At 49.0% G+C, this 18,256-nt stretch overlaps 1 protein-coding gene across 3 annotated transcripts in view; it reads right to left on the bottom strand.

Annotated features, from left to right (window-relative positions):
* Nucleotides 1-18,256, bottom strand: part of LOC145362858 (cytosolic 10-formyltetrahydrofolate dehydrogenase-like) — a 45,878-nt gene that overhangs the window by 11,781 nt on the left and 15,841 nt on the right. For all 3 annotated transcript variants that reach the window (XM_080218614.1, XM_080218613.1, XM_080218616.1), the window contains 9 exons: nucleotides 15,931-16,065; nucleotides 15,582-15,707; nucleotides 14,625-14,716; nucleotides 11,968-12,115; nucleotides 9,027-9,146; nucleotides 7,731-7,858; nucleotides 2,762-2,912; nucleotides 1,993-2,063; nucleotides 1,396-1,501 (listed from right to left, as the gene is read on the bottom strand). In XM_080218614.1, the coding sequence (XP_080074740.1) occupies nucleotides 1,396-1,501; nucleotides 1,993-2,063; nucleotides 2,762-2,912; nucleotides 7,731-7,858; nucleotides 9,027-9,146; nucleotides 11,968-12,115; nucleotides 14,625-14,716; nucleotides 15,582-15,707; nucleotides 15,931-16,065 (1,077 nt within the window). The remainder of the gene's footprint in view (nucleotides 1-1,395; nucleotides 1,502-1,992; nucleotides 2,064-2,761; nucleotides 2,913-7,730; nucleotides 7,859-9,026; nucleotides 9,147-11,967; nucleotides 12,116-14,624; nucleotides 14,717-15,581; nucleotides 15,708-15,930; nucleotides 16,066-18,256) is intronic.

Genomic DNA, 18,256 nt, shown 5'->3' with positions numbered 1-18,256 from the left:
TTTGAGGCCTTACATTTAAGTTTATTTATCAGTGTCACACTTACATTAACACCGCAATGAAGTTACTGTGAAAATCCCCTAGTTGCCACACTCCGACACCTGGGTACAGCGAGGGAGAATTTAGCATGGCCAATGCATCTAATCCACACGCCTTTCCGACTGTGGGAGGAAACCTGAACACCCGGAGGAAACCCATGCAGACACGGGGCAAATGTGCAGACTTCACACAGAAGTGACCAACCGGGAATTGAACCCAGGTCCTTCGAGCTGTGAGGCAGCAGTGCTAACCACTGTGCCACCCCGATACATCAGTGTTACCTTGGGGTCCTGAGGTCAATTTTATGGATAAGAGCCGATTCCTCCAGCCATTAACAGCCCATCGCTGCTATAAGCAAGAATGGAGAATTTGGCGCTTGGGCAAATCTCTATTCACTGCCACGGGATCAGGGAATCCTGAGAGTGTGAACAGCCAGAGAATTCCACCCAAGGAATCTCAGTTCACCAGATCAGAGGTTCAAAGCTGATCTGTGCCACTCAGAGTTTGGGGCAGTTTTCAATCCCATTATTCCATCGCTAAAACACTGCAATGGTGGCGTTTAGCTGTCTGATGTTGGTCTCTCTCGAATAACAAGAGTATTGCTGAGGAAAGGCATGTTGAAGCTTTGTGTCTTGTACTCATCAGGAATACCAAATGTAAAACCAAAAACAATTTGTATTGCATGAGAAGAATGTGCTGATTGGTCGGCAGCTGGACTCTGAATCGGCAGAAAGATGTTACCAAGGAGAATGCACCAGTTAACTGATGACTGACAGTTAACTGCCAGGCTTTGTCTAAATTTAAACCAGGCAGGTTGAATCTGGCATTGCACTGGGGAATGTACAAAAGAATTGCGCAGTTCATGCACACATTGTGCCTTTTTCAGTTATGATGTGGAGATGCCGGTGTTGGATTGGGGTAAACACAGTAAGAAGTCTCACAACAGCAGGTTAAAATCCAACCAATTTATTTGATAGTAAACTCACAAGCTTTCAGGGTTTGCCCCTTTGTCAGGTGAGTGGAGAGTTCTGGCCTCAGACAGAGCATATAAAGCACAGACAGTTTACAGATTTCTGATTAGAATGTGAGTCTTTACAACTAACCTGCTATTCAAGTCTTAAAGATGCCGACACTGTGAGTGGAAGGAGCGTTAAGCACAGGTTAAAGAGATGTGTATTGTCTCCAGACAGGACAGTAAGTGAGGTTTTGCAAACCCAGGCAAATCATGGGGGTTACGGATAGTGCGACATGAACCCAAGATCCCTGTTGAGACCGTCCTCAATACAGCCCCATGCAGCCTGCCTGTGTGAGGAGAGCAGGAATACAGCCCCACGCAGGGTATGAAACAGCCGATTTACCTGTGCTGGCTTCAGGACCACGGTGTTCCCAGCGGCGAGACAAGCTGCCGTCTTCCATGCCAACATCATGAGTGGGTAATTCCACGGAATCACAATGCCACACACCCTGTTTCAATAGAAAGTGAAAGGTCCAGCATGGACGGATGTTATTGCAAAAATATTACAATTAACCCACATAAACTCCACCACAATAAGTAGGTTCATACACCAGGTTAAAGGCCAACAGGTTTATTTGGTACGAGCTTTCGGAGCACTGCTCCTTCATCAGGTGACGCACATGACGCAGGGGCAATGCTCCAAAAACACGTGCTACCAAAGAAACCTGCTGGATCTTTAACCTGGTGTGAGACTGCTCACTGGAGCTGTAAAAGCTACGATGGGGAAAAGTTCAAAGGTGAAGATTTGCATTGACAATTGATGTGAACTATTCATTCACAGTGACAATCGGACCACAGAGATTGGTGTTTTGTTAAAACCCTGTTTATTGCCCACTGGGTTCTGAGTTCAGTTCCTCTCCCCCTGTTCCAGTGTCGCTGCTCTGAAGTGAACTTCCCTGTGGGAAAAAAGGCAATGCACAAACACAGATCAACCTCTTACCCAATCGGCTCCCTCTTAGTAAAGGTTAAGTTACGATTGGGTCGTGCTTGGTTAATGGGGATGGTGCAGCCCTGTGGAGAGACAGAGAGAGAGAGAGAGAGAGGCAGCGTTAGTGACTAAATAAACTCTCTCCATCACAAATTGTGTAGGTGTACTGCTGTGTGAGATTACACATGGTGTTCAGGTATGTACAGTGTGTGTAGCTATAGGGGTGCCTTCCCGGAGTGGAGACATAAGAACATAAGAAATAGGAGCAGGAGTAGGCCATCCAGCCCCTCGAGCCTGCCCCGCCATTCAATAAGATCATGGCTGATCTATCGTGTCTCAGTTCCACATTCCCGCCCTCTCCCCATAACCCCTAATTCCCTTGCCTACCAAAAACCTATCTACCCGTGTCTTAAATATATTTAGCGAGGCAGCCTCCACCACTTCAACGGGCAGAGAATTCCAGAGATTCACCACCCTTTGAGTGAAGAAGTTCCTCCTCAACTCTGATCAGCTGGACCTGTGAGGGACACCTCTATTGCAGCAGCGAATAAACACAGCGAGAGGCCCAGGGGCCTTCACCCACCTTCCGGGAGCGGAGGCAGCCGGACCTGCGAGGGATACCCTGTACTGGGGCAGGGAGTGAAGGAAGGGATCAGTGAGAATGATAGAGGGGCTGGAGGTCGAGACGTGGAATCCGTCTGGGTAGAAATAAGAACTAGTAAAGAGGTCTCTGCTGGGAGGAACCTAAAGCTCAGGAGTGATGGTTAAAGGAAGCACAAACCTGAATCTTGTCACACCATCCGGCAAAGTATCGGAATGTTTGGATGGACATTCCCACGTGGGTCTTCAGGGCCAGCGTGTAAACAGCACCCGAATCGATGGCTTCAATCGTTGCCAGTTCTTCCTGGTGCTGCTCCATCAGGTCTGCTAACCTGCACACAAACAGAGTCCTCAGTCACACTCAGATCTCCAGAGAAGTCATCCAGATTCAGAACATTCTCTCTGTTTCTCTCTCCACAGACACTCCCAGATCTCAGAGAGTCATAGAGGTTTACAGCATGGAGACAGGCCCTTCGGCCCAACTTGTCCATGCTGCCCTTGTTTCTTTTAAACCCCTAAGCTAGTCCCAATTGCCCGTGTTTGACCCATATCCCTCTATACCCATCGTACTCATGTATCTAAATGCTTTTTAAAAGACAAAATTATCCCCGCCTCTACAGCTTGTTCCAGACACTCACCCCACCCTCTGTTTGATAAAATTGCCCCTCTGGACACTTCTGTATCTCTCCCCTCTCACCTTAAACCTACTCCCTCTAGTTTTAGACTCCCCTACCTTTGGGAAAAGATATTTACCTGCCGAGTTTTTCCAGCATTTTCTGTTTTTATTTCAGAATTCCAGCAGCTGCAGTATTTCGCTTCTCTTCCAATCAAACTAAATGTTCGCGCTGATAGGCGAGTGAGAGAGCAGGATTTTCCAACCTGCTGGCAATGCTTCCCTGCTTTTTTAAATAACGGGGACAATGCTGATCAGAGGGGGTTTAAGCCAGGCTCTCCTCAGTGTGCCCCCTGTGCTCCCTCGCTCCAGCACACACTTGTTCTTTAACCCTTTAACGACACAATCATTTCCTATAGGTGCTGAAATCTCATCACGGACTCCTTCCTCCCACCCTCCCCACCCACACTGACAGGGTCCCAGTGATCAATAGCAACTCCTGGCCTGACACTGCCTCCAATTCAGAAACTTATTTTCAAATCCCTCCAAGGTCTCACCTCTTCCCAAGCTCTGCAATCTCCTCCAGCCCAATTCGGAGTGGCACAGTGGGTTAGCACTGCTGCCTCACTGTGCTAGGGACCTGAGTTCGATTCCTGGCTTGGGTCACTGTCTGTGTGGAGTTTGCACATTCTCCCTGTGTCTGTGTGGGTTTCCTCCGGGTGCTCCGGTTTCCTCCCACAGCCCGAAGATGTGCAGGTTAGGTGGATTGGCCGTGCTAAATTGACCTTAGTGTCAATGGGATTAGCAGGGTAAATATCTGAGAATAAGGCCTGGGTGGGATTGTGGTCGGTGCAGACTCAATGGGCTGAATGGCCACCTTCTGCTCTGTAAGGATTCCGTGATTCAAAAGATTTGAGCTTTTTCAATTCCCGTCTCCTTTCCTCCAAGTTCCGAAACACCCCCCAGCGACATCCCACTCCTCACAAACACCTGCTTCAACAAGCTTCTGTACACTTGCCTTTTATTGAAGCTCTCGGTTACAATTTGTTCCAAAAAGTTTACAGAAGTGTTCTGGATCATTTCCTGTGTTAAAGACACTATAAAAATACAGTTAACCCCGTGCTGTCCCTGTCCTGGGAGTGTTTGATGGGGGAACAGTGTAGAGGGAGCTTTGCTCTGTATCTAACCCCGTGCTGTACCTGTCCTGGGAGTGTTTGATGGGGGGACAGTGTAGAGGGAGCTTTACTCTGTATCTAACCCCGTGCTGTACCTGTCCTGGGAGTGTTTGATGGGGGGACAGTGTAGAGGGAGCTTTGCTCTGTATCTAACCCCGTGCTGTACCTGTCCTGGGAGTGTTTGATGGGGGGACAGTGTAGAGGGAGCTTTACTCTGTATCTAACCCCGTGCTGTACCTGTCCTGGGAGTGTTTGATGGGGGGACAGTGTAGAGGGAGCTTTACTCTGTATCTAACCCCGTGCTGTACCTGTCCTGGGAGTGTTTGATGGGGGGACAGTGTAGAGGGAGCTTTACTCTGTATCTAACCCCGTGCTGTACCTGTCCTGGGAGGTGTTTGATGGGGACAGTGTAGAGGGAGCTTTACTCTGTATCTAAGCCTGTGCTGTACCTGTCCTGGGAGTGTTTGATGGGGGACAGTGTAGAGGGAGCTTTACTCTGTATCTAACCCCGTGCTGTACCTGTCCTGGGGGGTGTTTGATGGGGACAGTGTAGAGGGAGCTTTACTCTGTATCTAACCCCGTGCTGTACCTGTCCTGGGAGTGTTTGATGGGGACAGTGTAGAGGGAGCTTTACTCTGTATCTAACCCCGTGCTGTACCTGTCCTGGGAGTGTTTGATGGGGACAGTGTAGAGGGAGCTTTACTCTGTATCTAACCCCATGCTGTACCTGTCCTGGGAGTGTTTGACGGGGACAGTGTAGAAGGAGCTTTACTCTGTATCTAACCCCGTGCTGTACCTGTCCTGGGAGTGTTTGATGGGGGACAGTGTAGGGGGAGCTTTACTCTGTATCTAACCCCGTGCTGTACCTGTCCTGGGGGGTGTTTGATGGGGACAGTGTAGAGGGAGCTTTACTCTGTATCTAACCCCATGCTGTACCTGTCCTGGGAGTGTTTGATGGGGACAGTGTAGAAGGAGCTTTACTCTGTATCTAACCCCGTGCTGTACCTGTCCTGGGAGTGTTTGATGGGGGACAGTGTAGAGGGAGCTTTACTCTGTATCTAACCCCGTGCTGTACCTGTCCTGGGGGGTGTTTGATGGGGACAGTGTAGAGGGAGCTTTACTCTGTATCTAACCCCGTGCTGTACCTGTCCTGGGAGTGTTTGATGGGGGGACAGTGTAGAGGGAGCTTTGCTCTGTATCTAACCCCGTGCTGTACCTGTCCTGGGAGTGTTTGATGGGGGGACAGTGTAGAGGGAGCTTTACTCTGTATCTAACCCCGTGCTGTACCTGTCCTGGGAGTGTTTGATGGGGGGACAGTGTAGAGGGAGCTTTACTCTGTATCTAACCCCGTGCTGTACCTGTCCTGGGAGTGTTTGATGGGGGGACAGTGTAGAGGGAGCTTTACTCTGTATCTAACCCCGTGCTGTACCTGTCCTGGGAGGTGTTTGATGGGGACAGTGTAGAGGGAGCTTTACTCTGTATCTAAGCCTGTGCTGTACCTGTCCTGGGAGTGTTTGATGGGGGACAGTGTAGAGGGAGCTTTACTCTGTATCTAACCCCGTGCTGTACCTGTCCTGGGGGGTGTTTGATGGGGACAGTGTAGAGGGAGCTTTACTCTGTATCTAACCCCGTGCTGTACCTGTCCTGGGAGTGTTTGATGGGGACAGTGTAGAGGGAGCTTTACTCTGTATCTAACCCCGTGCTGTACCTGTCCTGGGAGTGTTTGATGGGGGGACAGTGTAGAGGGAGCTTTACTCTGTATCTAACCCCGTGCTGTACCTGTCCTGGGAGTGTTTGATGGGGGGACAGTGTAGAGGGAGCTTTACTCTGTATCTAACCCCGTGCTGTACCTGTCCTGGGAGTGTTTGATGGGGGGACAGTGTAGAGGGAGCTTTACTCTGTATCTAACCCCGTGCTGTACCTGTCCTGGGAGTGTTTGATGGGGGGACAGTGTAGAGGGAGCTTTACTCTGTATCTAACCCCGTGCTGTACCTGTCCTGGGAGGTGTTTGATGGGGACAGTGTAGAGGGAGCTTTACTCTGTATCTAAGCCTGTGCTGTACCTGTCCTGGGAGTGTTTGATGGGGGACAGTGTAGAGGGAGCTTTACTCTGTATCTAACCCCGTGCTGTACCTGTCCTGGGGGGTGTTTGATGGGGACAGTGTAGAGGGAGCTTTACTCTGTATCTAACCCCGTGCTGTACCTGTCCTGGGAGTGTTTGATGGGGACAGTGTAGAGGGAGCTTTACTCTGTATCTAACCCCGTGCTGTACCTGTCCTGGGAGTGTTTGATGGGGACAGTGTAGAGGGAGCTTTACTCTGTATCTAACCCCATGCTGTACCTGTCCTGGGAGTGTTTGACGGGGACAGTGTAGAAGGAGCTTTACTCTGTATCTAACCCCGTGCTGTACCTGTCCTGGGAGTGTTTGATGGGGGACAGTGTAGGGGGAGCTTTACTCTGTATCTAACCCCGTGCTGTACCTGTCCTGGGGGGTGTTTGATGGGGACAGTGTAGAGGGAGCTTTACTCTGTATCTAACCCCGTGCTGTACCTGTCCTGGGTGTGTTTGATGGGGGGGACAGTGTAGAGGGAGCTTTACTCTGTATCTAACCCCGTGCTGTACCTGTCCTGGGAGTGTTTGATGGGGACAGTGTAGAGGGAGCTTTACTCTGTATCTAACCCCATGCTGTACCTGTCCTGGGAGTGTTTGATGGGGACAGTGTAGAAGGAGCTTTACTCTGTATCTAACCCCGTGCTGTACCTGTCCTGGGAGTGTTTGATGGGGGACAGTGTAGAGGGAGCTTTACTCTGTATCTAACCCCGTGCTGTACCTGTCCTGGGGGGTGTTTGATGGGGACAGTGTAGAGGGAGCTTTACTCTGTATCTAACCCCGTGCTGTACCTGTCCTGGGTGTGTTTGATGGGGGGGACAGTGTAGAGGGAGCTTTACTCTGTATCTAACCCCGTGCTGTACCTGTCCTGGGAGTGTTTGATGGGGACAGTGTAGAGGGAGCTTTACTCTGTATCTAACCCCGTGCTGTCCCTGTCCTGGGAGTGTTTGATGGGGACAGTGTAGAGGGAGCTTTATTCTGTATCTAACCCCGTGCTGTCCCTGTCCTGGGAGTGATTATCGATGATTCCAGTCACTAATCGGAGTTAATGACAATTCTCGTTAATTCTCTCCTTCTCCAAAGTGACCATGGGAAACATTGACATTGTGTTCCAGAACATTCCGAACACTTGAGGACTGTGTTGGAATGTGTGATCCTCGAGTCTGCACCAGTCTCTGGGATTTATATTCTTTATATATTTGAGGTGATGTGTTGGCTGTCTCTGTATTTTGCTGCCTGCCGTTCCGTGCTTACCTGTAGATCAGTCTGCCCCGATCCCTGGGATTCATCCTGCCCCATTCCCCAGTCTCAAACGCTTCCTTCGCTGCTGCCACAGCCTTATCCACATCAGACACCTGGGCCAGCGACACCCTGCAGATCCCCTGGGACAGACAGACAGAGAGAGAGAGTGCGAGAGAGTGAGTGACGGAGAGAGAGGCAGAGAACAAGAGAGAGGCTGTGTCACAGGGAATGAGAGGGATTAAAGGAGAGAGCCAAGGAGCAGAGGGAATGATAGAGAGAGGTACTAAATCGAGGGTGACTCAATGAGGTTTCAGGTAAAAAGGCTTTATTTCTAAAGCACCCATTAATGATATATACAAATTGGGTCTAACAATGTGACTCTGCACCACTCTGTCCAGCTCGAACTGCCAATCCTTCCCCAACTGCAACCCGGTAACCAATCCTGGGGGATCTAAATTTCCTGTTCATAGACTCCCTACAGAAGAGGCCATTCAGCCCTTCAAGTCTGCACCAATTCTCTGACAGAGCAACTCACCCAGGTCCTCAACCCCACCCTATACCCATAACCCATAAGAAATAGGAGCAGGAGTCGGCCATCTAACCCCATGAGCCTTCCCAACACACATTTAGCATGGCCAATCCATCTAACCTGCACTTGTTTGGAGCGTGGGAGAGAAATCAGAGCACCCGGAGGAAACCCACACAGAGATGGGGAGAATGTGCAAACTCCACACAGACAGTGACCCGAGCTGGAGAATTGAACCTGGGTGCCTGGTGCTGTGAGGCAGCAGTGCTAACCACTGTGCTACCCTGTTGGTTCCTTATCTCAGACACTCCTCCTCAGGTGATGCATGTGTTTAATGATGTGATGTCCTTGTGTCGCTACAATAAAAGAGATTCGTCCTGTCCTTTCCACGATTTTCCCAGCCATTCCCGAGCCGATCCAACTGCAGAACCTGAGCAAAGCTAAAGCCACATCTCTAAAGACCCTGTCCTTCTCCATTGAGTGGTGACTCACTCACCCCCTGCTCCAGTGCTGAGCCTCTCCTGACCCGGGTACACGCCCTCACACTCGACTGGCTCAGCTTTCCACCTCGACATGCCAGAGGGTCCGGCTTGTCTACGCGGCCCTCACCCCCTTAAAGGGGCCACGCTACCACAGTAGAGAAAGAGACAGAGGACAGGGAGTGAGAGAAAGAGCGAGAATGAAGGAATGAGGGTGAATGGGATAGGCAGCAGGAGGTGGGCAGAGGGAAGGAGTGAATGAAAATGGAAAGCATGAATGTGGATTTTCTCTCCTGAACTTACGGAGCCATTGGTTGGGTTGATGGAGTTGTACCATTTCCCTCCTTCCGTATCCACAAACTGCCCATTAATAAAGGCTTGGTGAGGTATTCGCAGAGTCATGTTGTTAATGTTCATCTCAACCTGTCATTCAAAAAGCAGCAGTGAGTTTATACACAAAGATTATCACTTTGGAACACTCGGTTCGATCCCGTAACTCTGCTCACTCACATACCCAGCACTTGCTGAAACCCACCCTCACCCACGACTAACAGAGCCACAGGCAGAGCCCCTGTTTGCTGCATGTGAGATATTCACTCAGCCACTGTAGGGTCGCGACCCCCCCCCCAATTCTAACCCCTGAGATATCAGACCCGGGTTCACAAAGCCAAACTTTACTGACTGCATTTCCATTGAGGGTCATTTAGACGTGAAACCAACTCAATCCATACAGCTTTCTGGGAATAATCCCAATCATTCCTTACCTAACAAAGATTAAAAGTTATTCACTGAGCCCTGTTATTCCACAGTTTGTATATTTTAACTCACTTTGTACAAGGAGAGGAGATTTGATCGAGGTGTTCAAAACTCTGAGGGGTCTGGGCAGTGTGGACAGGGATTGTGGGTGGCACAGTGGTTAGCACTGCTGTCTCACAGTGCCAGGGACCTGGGTTCAATTCCCAGCTTTGGTCACTGTCTGTGTGGAGCCTGTACATTCTCCCCGTGTCTGTGTGGGTTTCCTCCGGACGCTCCGGTTTCCTCCCACACCGCTGGTTCGGTGCGTTGACTCAAACAGGCACTAGAATGTGGTGACGAGGGGAATTTCACAGTAACTTCATTGCAGTGTTAATGTAAGCCTTATGACTAATAAATAAACTTTTAAAAAAAACTGTTTCCAGTCATGAAAGGATCGAGAATGAGAGGACACTGATTTGAGTCAGTTTACAAAGAAGCGATGGAGACACGAGGCAAAAACCCAGTGAGTGGTTCAGATCTGGAACACGCTGCCTGAGATTGTCACAGAGCCAGGGTCAAGCATGGAACTCGATGGGAAATTGGATTATTATCTGGATAGGAATAAGGTTCAGGATTACAGGGAGAAGGTGGGAGAGTGAGACTCAGTGAAATGTTCATTTTGAGAGCTGGCATGGATTAGATGGACCGAATGGTCTCCTTCAGCGCTGCAACAATTCTGTGATTGAGAGTCTGACTTTCTTCAACGTCAGTGCTGATCGAGCCTCTCTTTTCCACCACCTTCCTTTCGATCCCAACAGAGTTAAACCCTCAGGCTTGTGTCTGCTGCCCCTCAATTTACCTCATTTTAGAGCTATTTCCTCCAATCCCAGCCTTCCCCATGGGTTTCTCTTTTAAACAGCCATGGTTCTCGCTCCTGATCACTGCCCAGTGAATCCTATTGGGAAACTCCTCAGTGTTTCTCATGTTAAGAGGGTGCTGTGAAAGGTGTGGCCCTGGGCACAGGGAGATTGCAGGGTACAGCATGAGGCCATTCCCCGTGGAGAGATTTAAAGGTGGGCGCAGAGTCTCCATTGTGAAACCAAAGCCACCAAAATCTCAAGAGAATCAGCAGCAGCATTGCAGCAGAGAGATATTAGAGCATAGGAGCAATAAAATGGAGGGCGGGATTGGGCAGTGTAGAGGGAGGTGAAGGGAGTGGGATTAAACTATAAGGAGTGAGGAGAAAGTGGGATTGGACTTACTCAGTTAATGGTAGGGCACAGGAGAGAGTTACAGAACAAAGAGATCTAGGGGTACAGGTTCATAGCTCCTTGAAAGTGGAGTCACAGGTGGACAGAGTGGTGAAGAAGGCATTCAGCATGCTTGGTTTCATCGGTCAGAACATTGAATACAGGAGTTGGGACGTCTTGTTGAAGTTGTACAAGACATTGGTAAGGCCACACTTGGAATACTGTGTACAGTTCTGATCACCCTATTATAGAAAGGATATTATTAAACTATATATTTATATATATTAAAACGATATTATTAAACTAGAAAGAGTGCAGAAAAGATTTACTAAGAATCTACTGGGATTAGAGGCTGGATAGGCTGGGACTTTTCTCTCTGGAGTGTAGGAGGCTGAGGGGTGATCTTATAGAGGTCTATAAAATAATGAGGGGCGCAGATCAGCAAGATAGTCAATATCTTTTCCCAAAAGGTAGGGGAGTCTAAAACTAGAGGGCATAGGTTTAAGGTGAGAGGGGAGAGATTCAAAAGGGTCCAGAGGGGCAATTTTTTCACCCAGAGGGTGGTGAGTGTCTGGAACAAGCTGTCAGAGGGTGTAGTAGAGGCAGGTACAATTTTATCTTTTAAAAAGCGATTAGACAGTTACATGGGTACGGTGGGTATAGAGGGATACGGGCCAAATGCAGGCAATTGGGATTAGCTTTGGGTTTAAAAAAAAAGCGAATTGGACAGGTTGGGCCAAAGGGTCTGTTACCCTGCAGTAAACATCTATGAGTCTATATTTGGAGTGAGTGAGGAGAGTGGGGTTGGACTGGGCAGAGTGCGGAGAGAGTGGGATTGAACTATACAGAGTGAGGGGGAGTGGCATCGGACTGTGCGGAGTGAGGGGGAGTGGGATTGGACTGTGTGGGGCGAGGGGGAGTGGGATCGGACTGTGTGGGGCGAGGGGGAGTGGGATCGGACTGTGTGGGGCGAGGGGGAGTGGGATCGGACTGTGCGGAGTGAGGGACAGTGGGATTGGACTGTGCGGAGTGAGGGACAGTGGGATCGGACTGTGCGGAGTGAGGGACAGTGGGATCGGACTGTGCGGAGTGAGGGACAGTGGGATCGGACTGTGCGGAGTGAGGGACAGTGGAATCGGACGGAGATTGGGTGGATTCAGTCTGACAGATCACAAGTGGACTGAGCTGGTGATCTTGTCTCAATGCTCCTGAGATAATTCCACTCTGATATATAGATTGTTACTGTAAACTCTACACACGTAATCGATCAGCAGCTCCTCCTCCGCATCTTCCCCTCGGAGTTTCCTCACGAGCGCCTGCGTCAAGTCTTCAAACGTGGTGGCCATGTAGACATCTTCATTCTGTAGCTGGAGACCGCAACACTTCAACTTAATCTCTTCCACCAACCTGCGGAGAACAAGGACACGCTCTGTTCATCTGTCCCAAGGAGCAGGGCTCAGTCCACCGTGCTCCATCCAGCCTGCTCCACCAACCAATAAGGTCATGAGCTCCCACTCTGTATTCCCACCCATTCCCCATAAGCCCTTGGCCGGGGGGGGGTCTCTCCCCGACTCTCGGTAAATCCACAGGCTGTTTAAATTACCATTTACTTTGGTGGGACCATAACATCTCACCCAGGAAAGGAGAGCCATAAAATCCTGGCCCTTCATTCCCTGAGAAATCTCTCCATTCCTGCCTTAAATTATTCAACAATGGAGCGTCCACAATCCCCCAGGTGGAGGATTTTAAAGATTCACAACCCTCTGAGTGAAGAAATTTCTCCTTCTCTGGGTCTTAAATGGTTAGTTCCCTTATCCTGAGACTGTGCCCCCATGTCCTATTCTAACAACCAAAGTGAATAAATTCACATTCCCCAACATTATTCTCCATCTGCCACCTTGTTCTCACTCACTTAACCTGTCTGTATTTCTTTGCAGCCTCTCTGTATCCTCCCTACAGCTTACCTTCTCACCTGGCTTTGTATCATCAGTAAGCTTTAACACATTACTCTCTGTCACATTACCTAAATTATGAATATAGATTGTAAATAGAGGAGGTACCAGCAGTGACCCCAGCTGCACTCTACCATTCACTGCCGGTCAACAAGAAAAGCCCTGTTAATGCCCACTCTGCGTTTGAGCTGTTAACCAACACCCTTGTGTCTCTTTGTGTAACTTGGTGTGAGATTCTGTCGCATTGATTTTTTAAAATTTGATTTATTATTGTCACATGTATTAACATACAATGAAAAGTATTGTTTCTTGCACGCTGTACAGACAAAGCATACCGTTCATAGAGAGGGAAAAGAGAGAATGCAGAATGTAGTGTTACAGTCATAGCGAGGGTGTAGAGAAAGATCAACTTAATGCGAGGTAGGTCCATTCAAAAGTCTAACGGCAGCAGGGAAGAAACTGTTCTTGAGTCGGTTGGTACGTGATCTCAGACTTTTGTATTTTTTTCATAAGAACATAAGAACTAGGAGCAGGAGTCGGCCATCTGGCCCCTCCAGCCTGTCCCGCCATTCAATAAGATCATGGCTGATCTTTTCGTGGACTCAGCTCCACTTACCCGCCCACTCACCATAACCCTTAACTCCTTTACTGTTCAAACATTTATCTATCCTTGCCTTAAAAACATTCAGTGAGGGAGCCTCAACTGCTTCACTGGGCAGGGAATTCCACAGATTCACAACCCTTTGTGTAAAGAAGTTCCTCCTCTTCCATTCTCTCTTCCATCTTCTTCCTTTCCCGATGGAAGAAGGTGGGAGAGAGAATGTCCGGGGTGTGGGGGGTCCTTAATTATGCCGGCTGCTTTTCCCCGAGGCAGTGGGAAGTGTAGACAGAGTCAATGGATGGGAGGCTGGTTTGTGTGATGGATTGGGGCTACATTCACAACCTTTTGTAGTTTCTTGTGGTCTTGGGCAAAGCAGGAGCCCAGACCAAGCTGTGATACAGCCAGAAAGAATGCTTTCTATGGTTCATCTGTAAAAGTTGGAGAGAGTGGTGACATTGCTGGGGTATTAACAGATACAATCTAAGTGCAAGTTGCATAGATGCAAGTTCAAGTACAGTTCAAGGGAGCCTGGCACTGGAACCAGGATCCAGTTTACATTGGCTGCTGAGATTATCATTCAGCTGGAAATAGAGCAACCTGACAAATGATTTAGCAAGAAGTAAATTATACAATTTTATAACCTTTGGAGTTTTATAGAACACAGAACAGTACAGGCCCTTCGGCCCTCGATGTCATGCCGAGCTATGTCGAAACCAAGATCAGTCTATCCCACTCCCTATCATTCTGGAGTGCTCCATGTGCCTATCCAATAACCGCTTGAAAGTTCCCAAAGTGTCCGACTCCACTATCACAGCAGGCAGTCTATTCCACACCCCAACCACTCTCTGAGTAAAGAACCTACCTCGGACATCCCTCCTATATCTCCCACAAAGATATAGATTTAACCTCAATGTTCACCATTCTCCAGTATCAATACGTGCAAAACTTGTATTCCTCCAAACTCTGTGTTGGAAATCTCCTCTCTGTTAATAATTGGTCCATTTATCTTGGCCCATTCCGTTCTGAGCATCACTTGTGGACAGACAGCAATTACTGCCTTGAACCATTGGTGCATTGTGTAATATAACTGAGTGGTTTGGTACAGTGGAGGGGGGGGGGGACGGTCACCGCGCTGCTGTGAGGACCCGAGTCCCATTTCAAAAATGTATTTGTTCGTGGGTTGCCGCTGTGACTGGCTGTGAGGGTGAGTTATTACCGGGGCGATGTGAGGGGGGGGTGGGATTACCTGGGGTGGGTGGGGTGGAATGGGCAATTACCTGGGGGAGGGGGGGGGATGTGACGGGGGGAGGGGGGAAACGCTGTTGCCTGAGGGGTAGTTTGGGGAGAATGGGCTATTTATTACCTGACCACATCCATTGATGCAGCTCCCGACTTGAAGAAATCTGTTGAATCGACAATTTCCTCCACATTTGATAGGATCCCCTTCCAGATAATCTAAACCAAACAGAACACAGAGTAAGATTCAATATGGTACAGAGACAGAATTCCACACAGCACCTCCAACAATGAGGCAGCTTTTCAAAAAAAAACTAACGAAACTGGAACAGTTTGTAAACATTCATTTGCAAAAATTTTATGCAAAACAAGAGGGTGGATTCCAGTGCCAGGACTGACATTAACATCAAACACTCCCAGGACAGGTACAGCACGGGGTTAGATACAGAGTAAAGCCCCCTCTACACTGTCCCCCCATCAAACACTCCCAGGACAGGTACAGCACGGGGTTAGATACAGAGTAAAGCTCCCTCTACACTGTCCCCCCATCAAACACTCCCAGGACAGGTACAGCACGGGGTTAGATACAGAGTAAAGCTCCCTCTACACTGTCCCCATCAAACACTCCCAGGACAGGTACAGCACGGGGTTAGATACAGAGTAAAGCTCCCTCTACACTGTCCCCATCAAACACTCCCAGGACAGGTACAGCACGGGGTTAGATACAGAGTAAAGCTCCCTCTACACTGTCCCCCATCAAACACTCCCAGGACAGGTACAGCACGGGGTTAGATACAGAGTAAAGCTCCCTCTACACTGTCCCCATCAAACACTCCCAGGACAGGTACAGCACGGGGTTAGATACAGAGTAAAGCTCCCTCTACACTGTGGCAGTGAGTCCCACATTCTCCCCACTCCCCATGGGAGCGAGTCCCACATTCTCCCCACTCCCCGTGGGAAGCGAGTCCCACATTCTCCCCACTCCCCGTGGGAAGCGAGTCCCACATTCTCCCCACTCCCTGTGGAAGCGAGTCCCACATTCTCCCCAGTCTCTGGGTGAAGATGTTTCTCCTGATTTACTTACTCGGAGTTCCTCTTTGACCTTTTCCTCCTCTTCAGTTAACTCCAGTGAAGAACTTTCTGAAGAGTCAAAGTATTTGGAGGCTGGGATCATTTTGCCATCTTCAAACTGGAGATTCTTCACCAAAAGCTGAAAGAAAGCCGGATGTTTGTGAAGAATTGTCACTCTGACAGGATGCTGCTGCTTATATTTAATGAATGCAAAAACCAACAACAGTATCCCAGCTGTCCAACCACCCTCACAATCCTTTACCCTGCCAGTTAGATTTCCCATTTAAATCTCCCAATCTGATAATATTACAGGAATGTTTCTGAGGAAGAAGAGCTGAGAGTTTGAACTGAAGCTTCATTACCATTTTACCATCATTCCCAAAGAGGACCAGGCCATTCCTGCAAACAATGCCGGGAGCGTGACCCCCTGGGATGTCCAGTGGCTGGCCCTGGGGAGGGGGGTTACTGAGCAACGTGGAACCAAAGAATGTCAGCTTCTGAAATAGAAGAGGGAAAAATTATTCCAGATTTTGAAACAAATCCACAAGAAAATAAAGAGGCCATTCAGTCCCTCCACACTCTCACACTCTCCACTCCCCCTCCACACTCACAGCTTAGAACATAGAACATTACAGCACAAACAGGCCCTTCGGCCCACAAGTTGCGCCGATCACATCCATACCTACCAATCCATCGACCTATCTATAACCCCCAATCCAATATTTGGGTTAGTAAGTTCGCTGATGACACGAAGGTCGGTGGTGTTGTGGATGGTCTGGAGGGATGTCAGAAGTTGCAGCAGGACATAAATAGAATGCAGGACTGGGCGGAGAAGTGGCAGATGGACTTCAACGCGGATAAATGTGTAGTGATCCATTTTGGCAGAACCAATGGGATGAACGAGTACACTATCAAGGGCAGGAGTCTTAGTAGTGTTGAAGAGCAGAAGGATCTTGGGGTCCAGGTCCACAGGACTCTTAAATCGGCCTCACAGGTGGAGAATGTGGTCAAGAAGGCGTATGGTGTGCTAGCCTTCATTAATCGAGGGATTGAGTTTAGGAGTTGGGAGGTAATGCTGCAACTTTATAAGACCCTTGTCAGGCCTCATTTGGAGTACTGTGCGCAGTTCTGGTTGCATCACTATAGGAAAGACGTAGAAGCTATTGAAAGGGTACAGAGGAGATTTACAAGGATGTTGCCTGGATTGGGAGGCATGACTTATGAAGATAGGTTGAGGGAACTGGGACTCTTTTCCCTGGAGAGACGAAGGTTGAGAGGCGACCTGATAGAGGTTTATAAAATGTTGAGAGGAATAGATAGGGTGGATTCTCGGAGGCTATTTCCCAGGGCTGAAATGGTCGCTACGAGAGGACACAGGTTTAAGGTGCAGGGAAGCAAGTACAGAGGAGATGTTAGGGGTAAGTTTTTCACTCAGAGGGTGGTGAGTGAATGGAATCGGCTGCCGTCAGTGGTGGTGGAGGCAAACTCGCTGGGGTCTTTTAAAAGACTTCTGGATGAGTATATGGGATTTAATTGGATTAGAACATAGAACATAGAACACTACAGCACAAACAGGCCCTTCGGCCCACAAGTTGCGCCGATCACATCAATACCTACCAATCTATAGACCTATCTATAACCCCCAATCCCATTAAACCCCATATACTCATCCAGAAGTCTTTTAAAAGACCCCAGCGAGTTCGCCTCCACCACCACTGACGGCAGCCGATTCCATTCACTCACCACCCTCTGAGTGAAAAACTTACCCCTAACATCTCCTCTGTACTTGCTTCCCAGCACCTTAAACCTGTGTCCTCTCATAGCGACCATTTCAGCCCTGGGAAATAGCCTCCGAGAATCCACCCTATCCATTCCTGTCAACATTTTATAAACCTCTATCAGGTCACCTCTCAAGCTACGTCTCTCCAGGGAGAAGAGTCCCAGCTCCCTAAACCTAACTTCATAAGGCATGCCTCCCAATCCAGGCAACATCCTTGTAAATCACCTCTGCACCCTTTCAATAGCTTCCACGTCCTTCCTATAGTGAGGCGACCAGAACTGCGCACAGTACTCCAAGTGGGGTCTGACTAGGGTCTTATAAAGTTGCAGCATTACCTCCCAACTCCTAAACTCAATCCCTCGATTAATGAAGGCCAGTACACCATATGCCTTCTTGACCACATCCTCCACCTGCGAGGCTGATTTACGAGTCCTTTGGACCCGGACCCCAAGATCTTTCTGCTCCTCAACACAGCTAAGGCTCTCACCCTTGATATTGTATTCCTGCATCCCATTGGTCCTGCCAAAATGGACCACTACACATTTATCCGGGTTGAAGTCCATCTGCCACTTCTCCGCCCAGTCTTGCATCCTATCTATGTCACACTGCAACTTCTGACATCCCTCCAGACTATCCACAACACCACCAACCTTCGTGTCATCGGCGAACTTACTTACCCATCCCTCCACTTCCTCATCCACGTCATTTATGAAAATGACAAACAGCAAGGGTCCTAGAACAGATCCCTGGGGCACTCCACTGGTGACCGACCTCCATGCAGAAAAAGACCCATCCACAACCACTCTCTGCCTTCTGCAGGCAAGCCAGTTCTGGATCCACAAGGCCAAAGGCCCTTGGATCCCATGCCCTCTCACCTTCTCAAGAAGTCTTGCATGGGGGACCTTATC

The sequence above is a fragment of the Carcharhinus amblyrhynchos genome, chromosome 3 (assembly GCF_965287045.1).
Source record: "Carcharhinus amblyrhynchos chromosome 3, sCarAmb.v2.hapA, whole genome shotgun sequence".
Lineage (NCBI taxonomy): Eukaryota > Metazoa > Chordata > Chondrichthyes > Carcharhiniformes > Carcharhinidae > Carcharhinus > Carcharhinus amblyrhynchos.
Note: the sequence above shows the minus strand (reverse complement) of the source record. Positions and strands in the feature narration are given on the sequence as shown.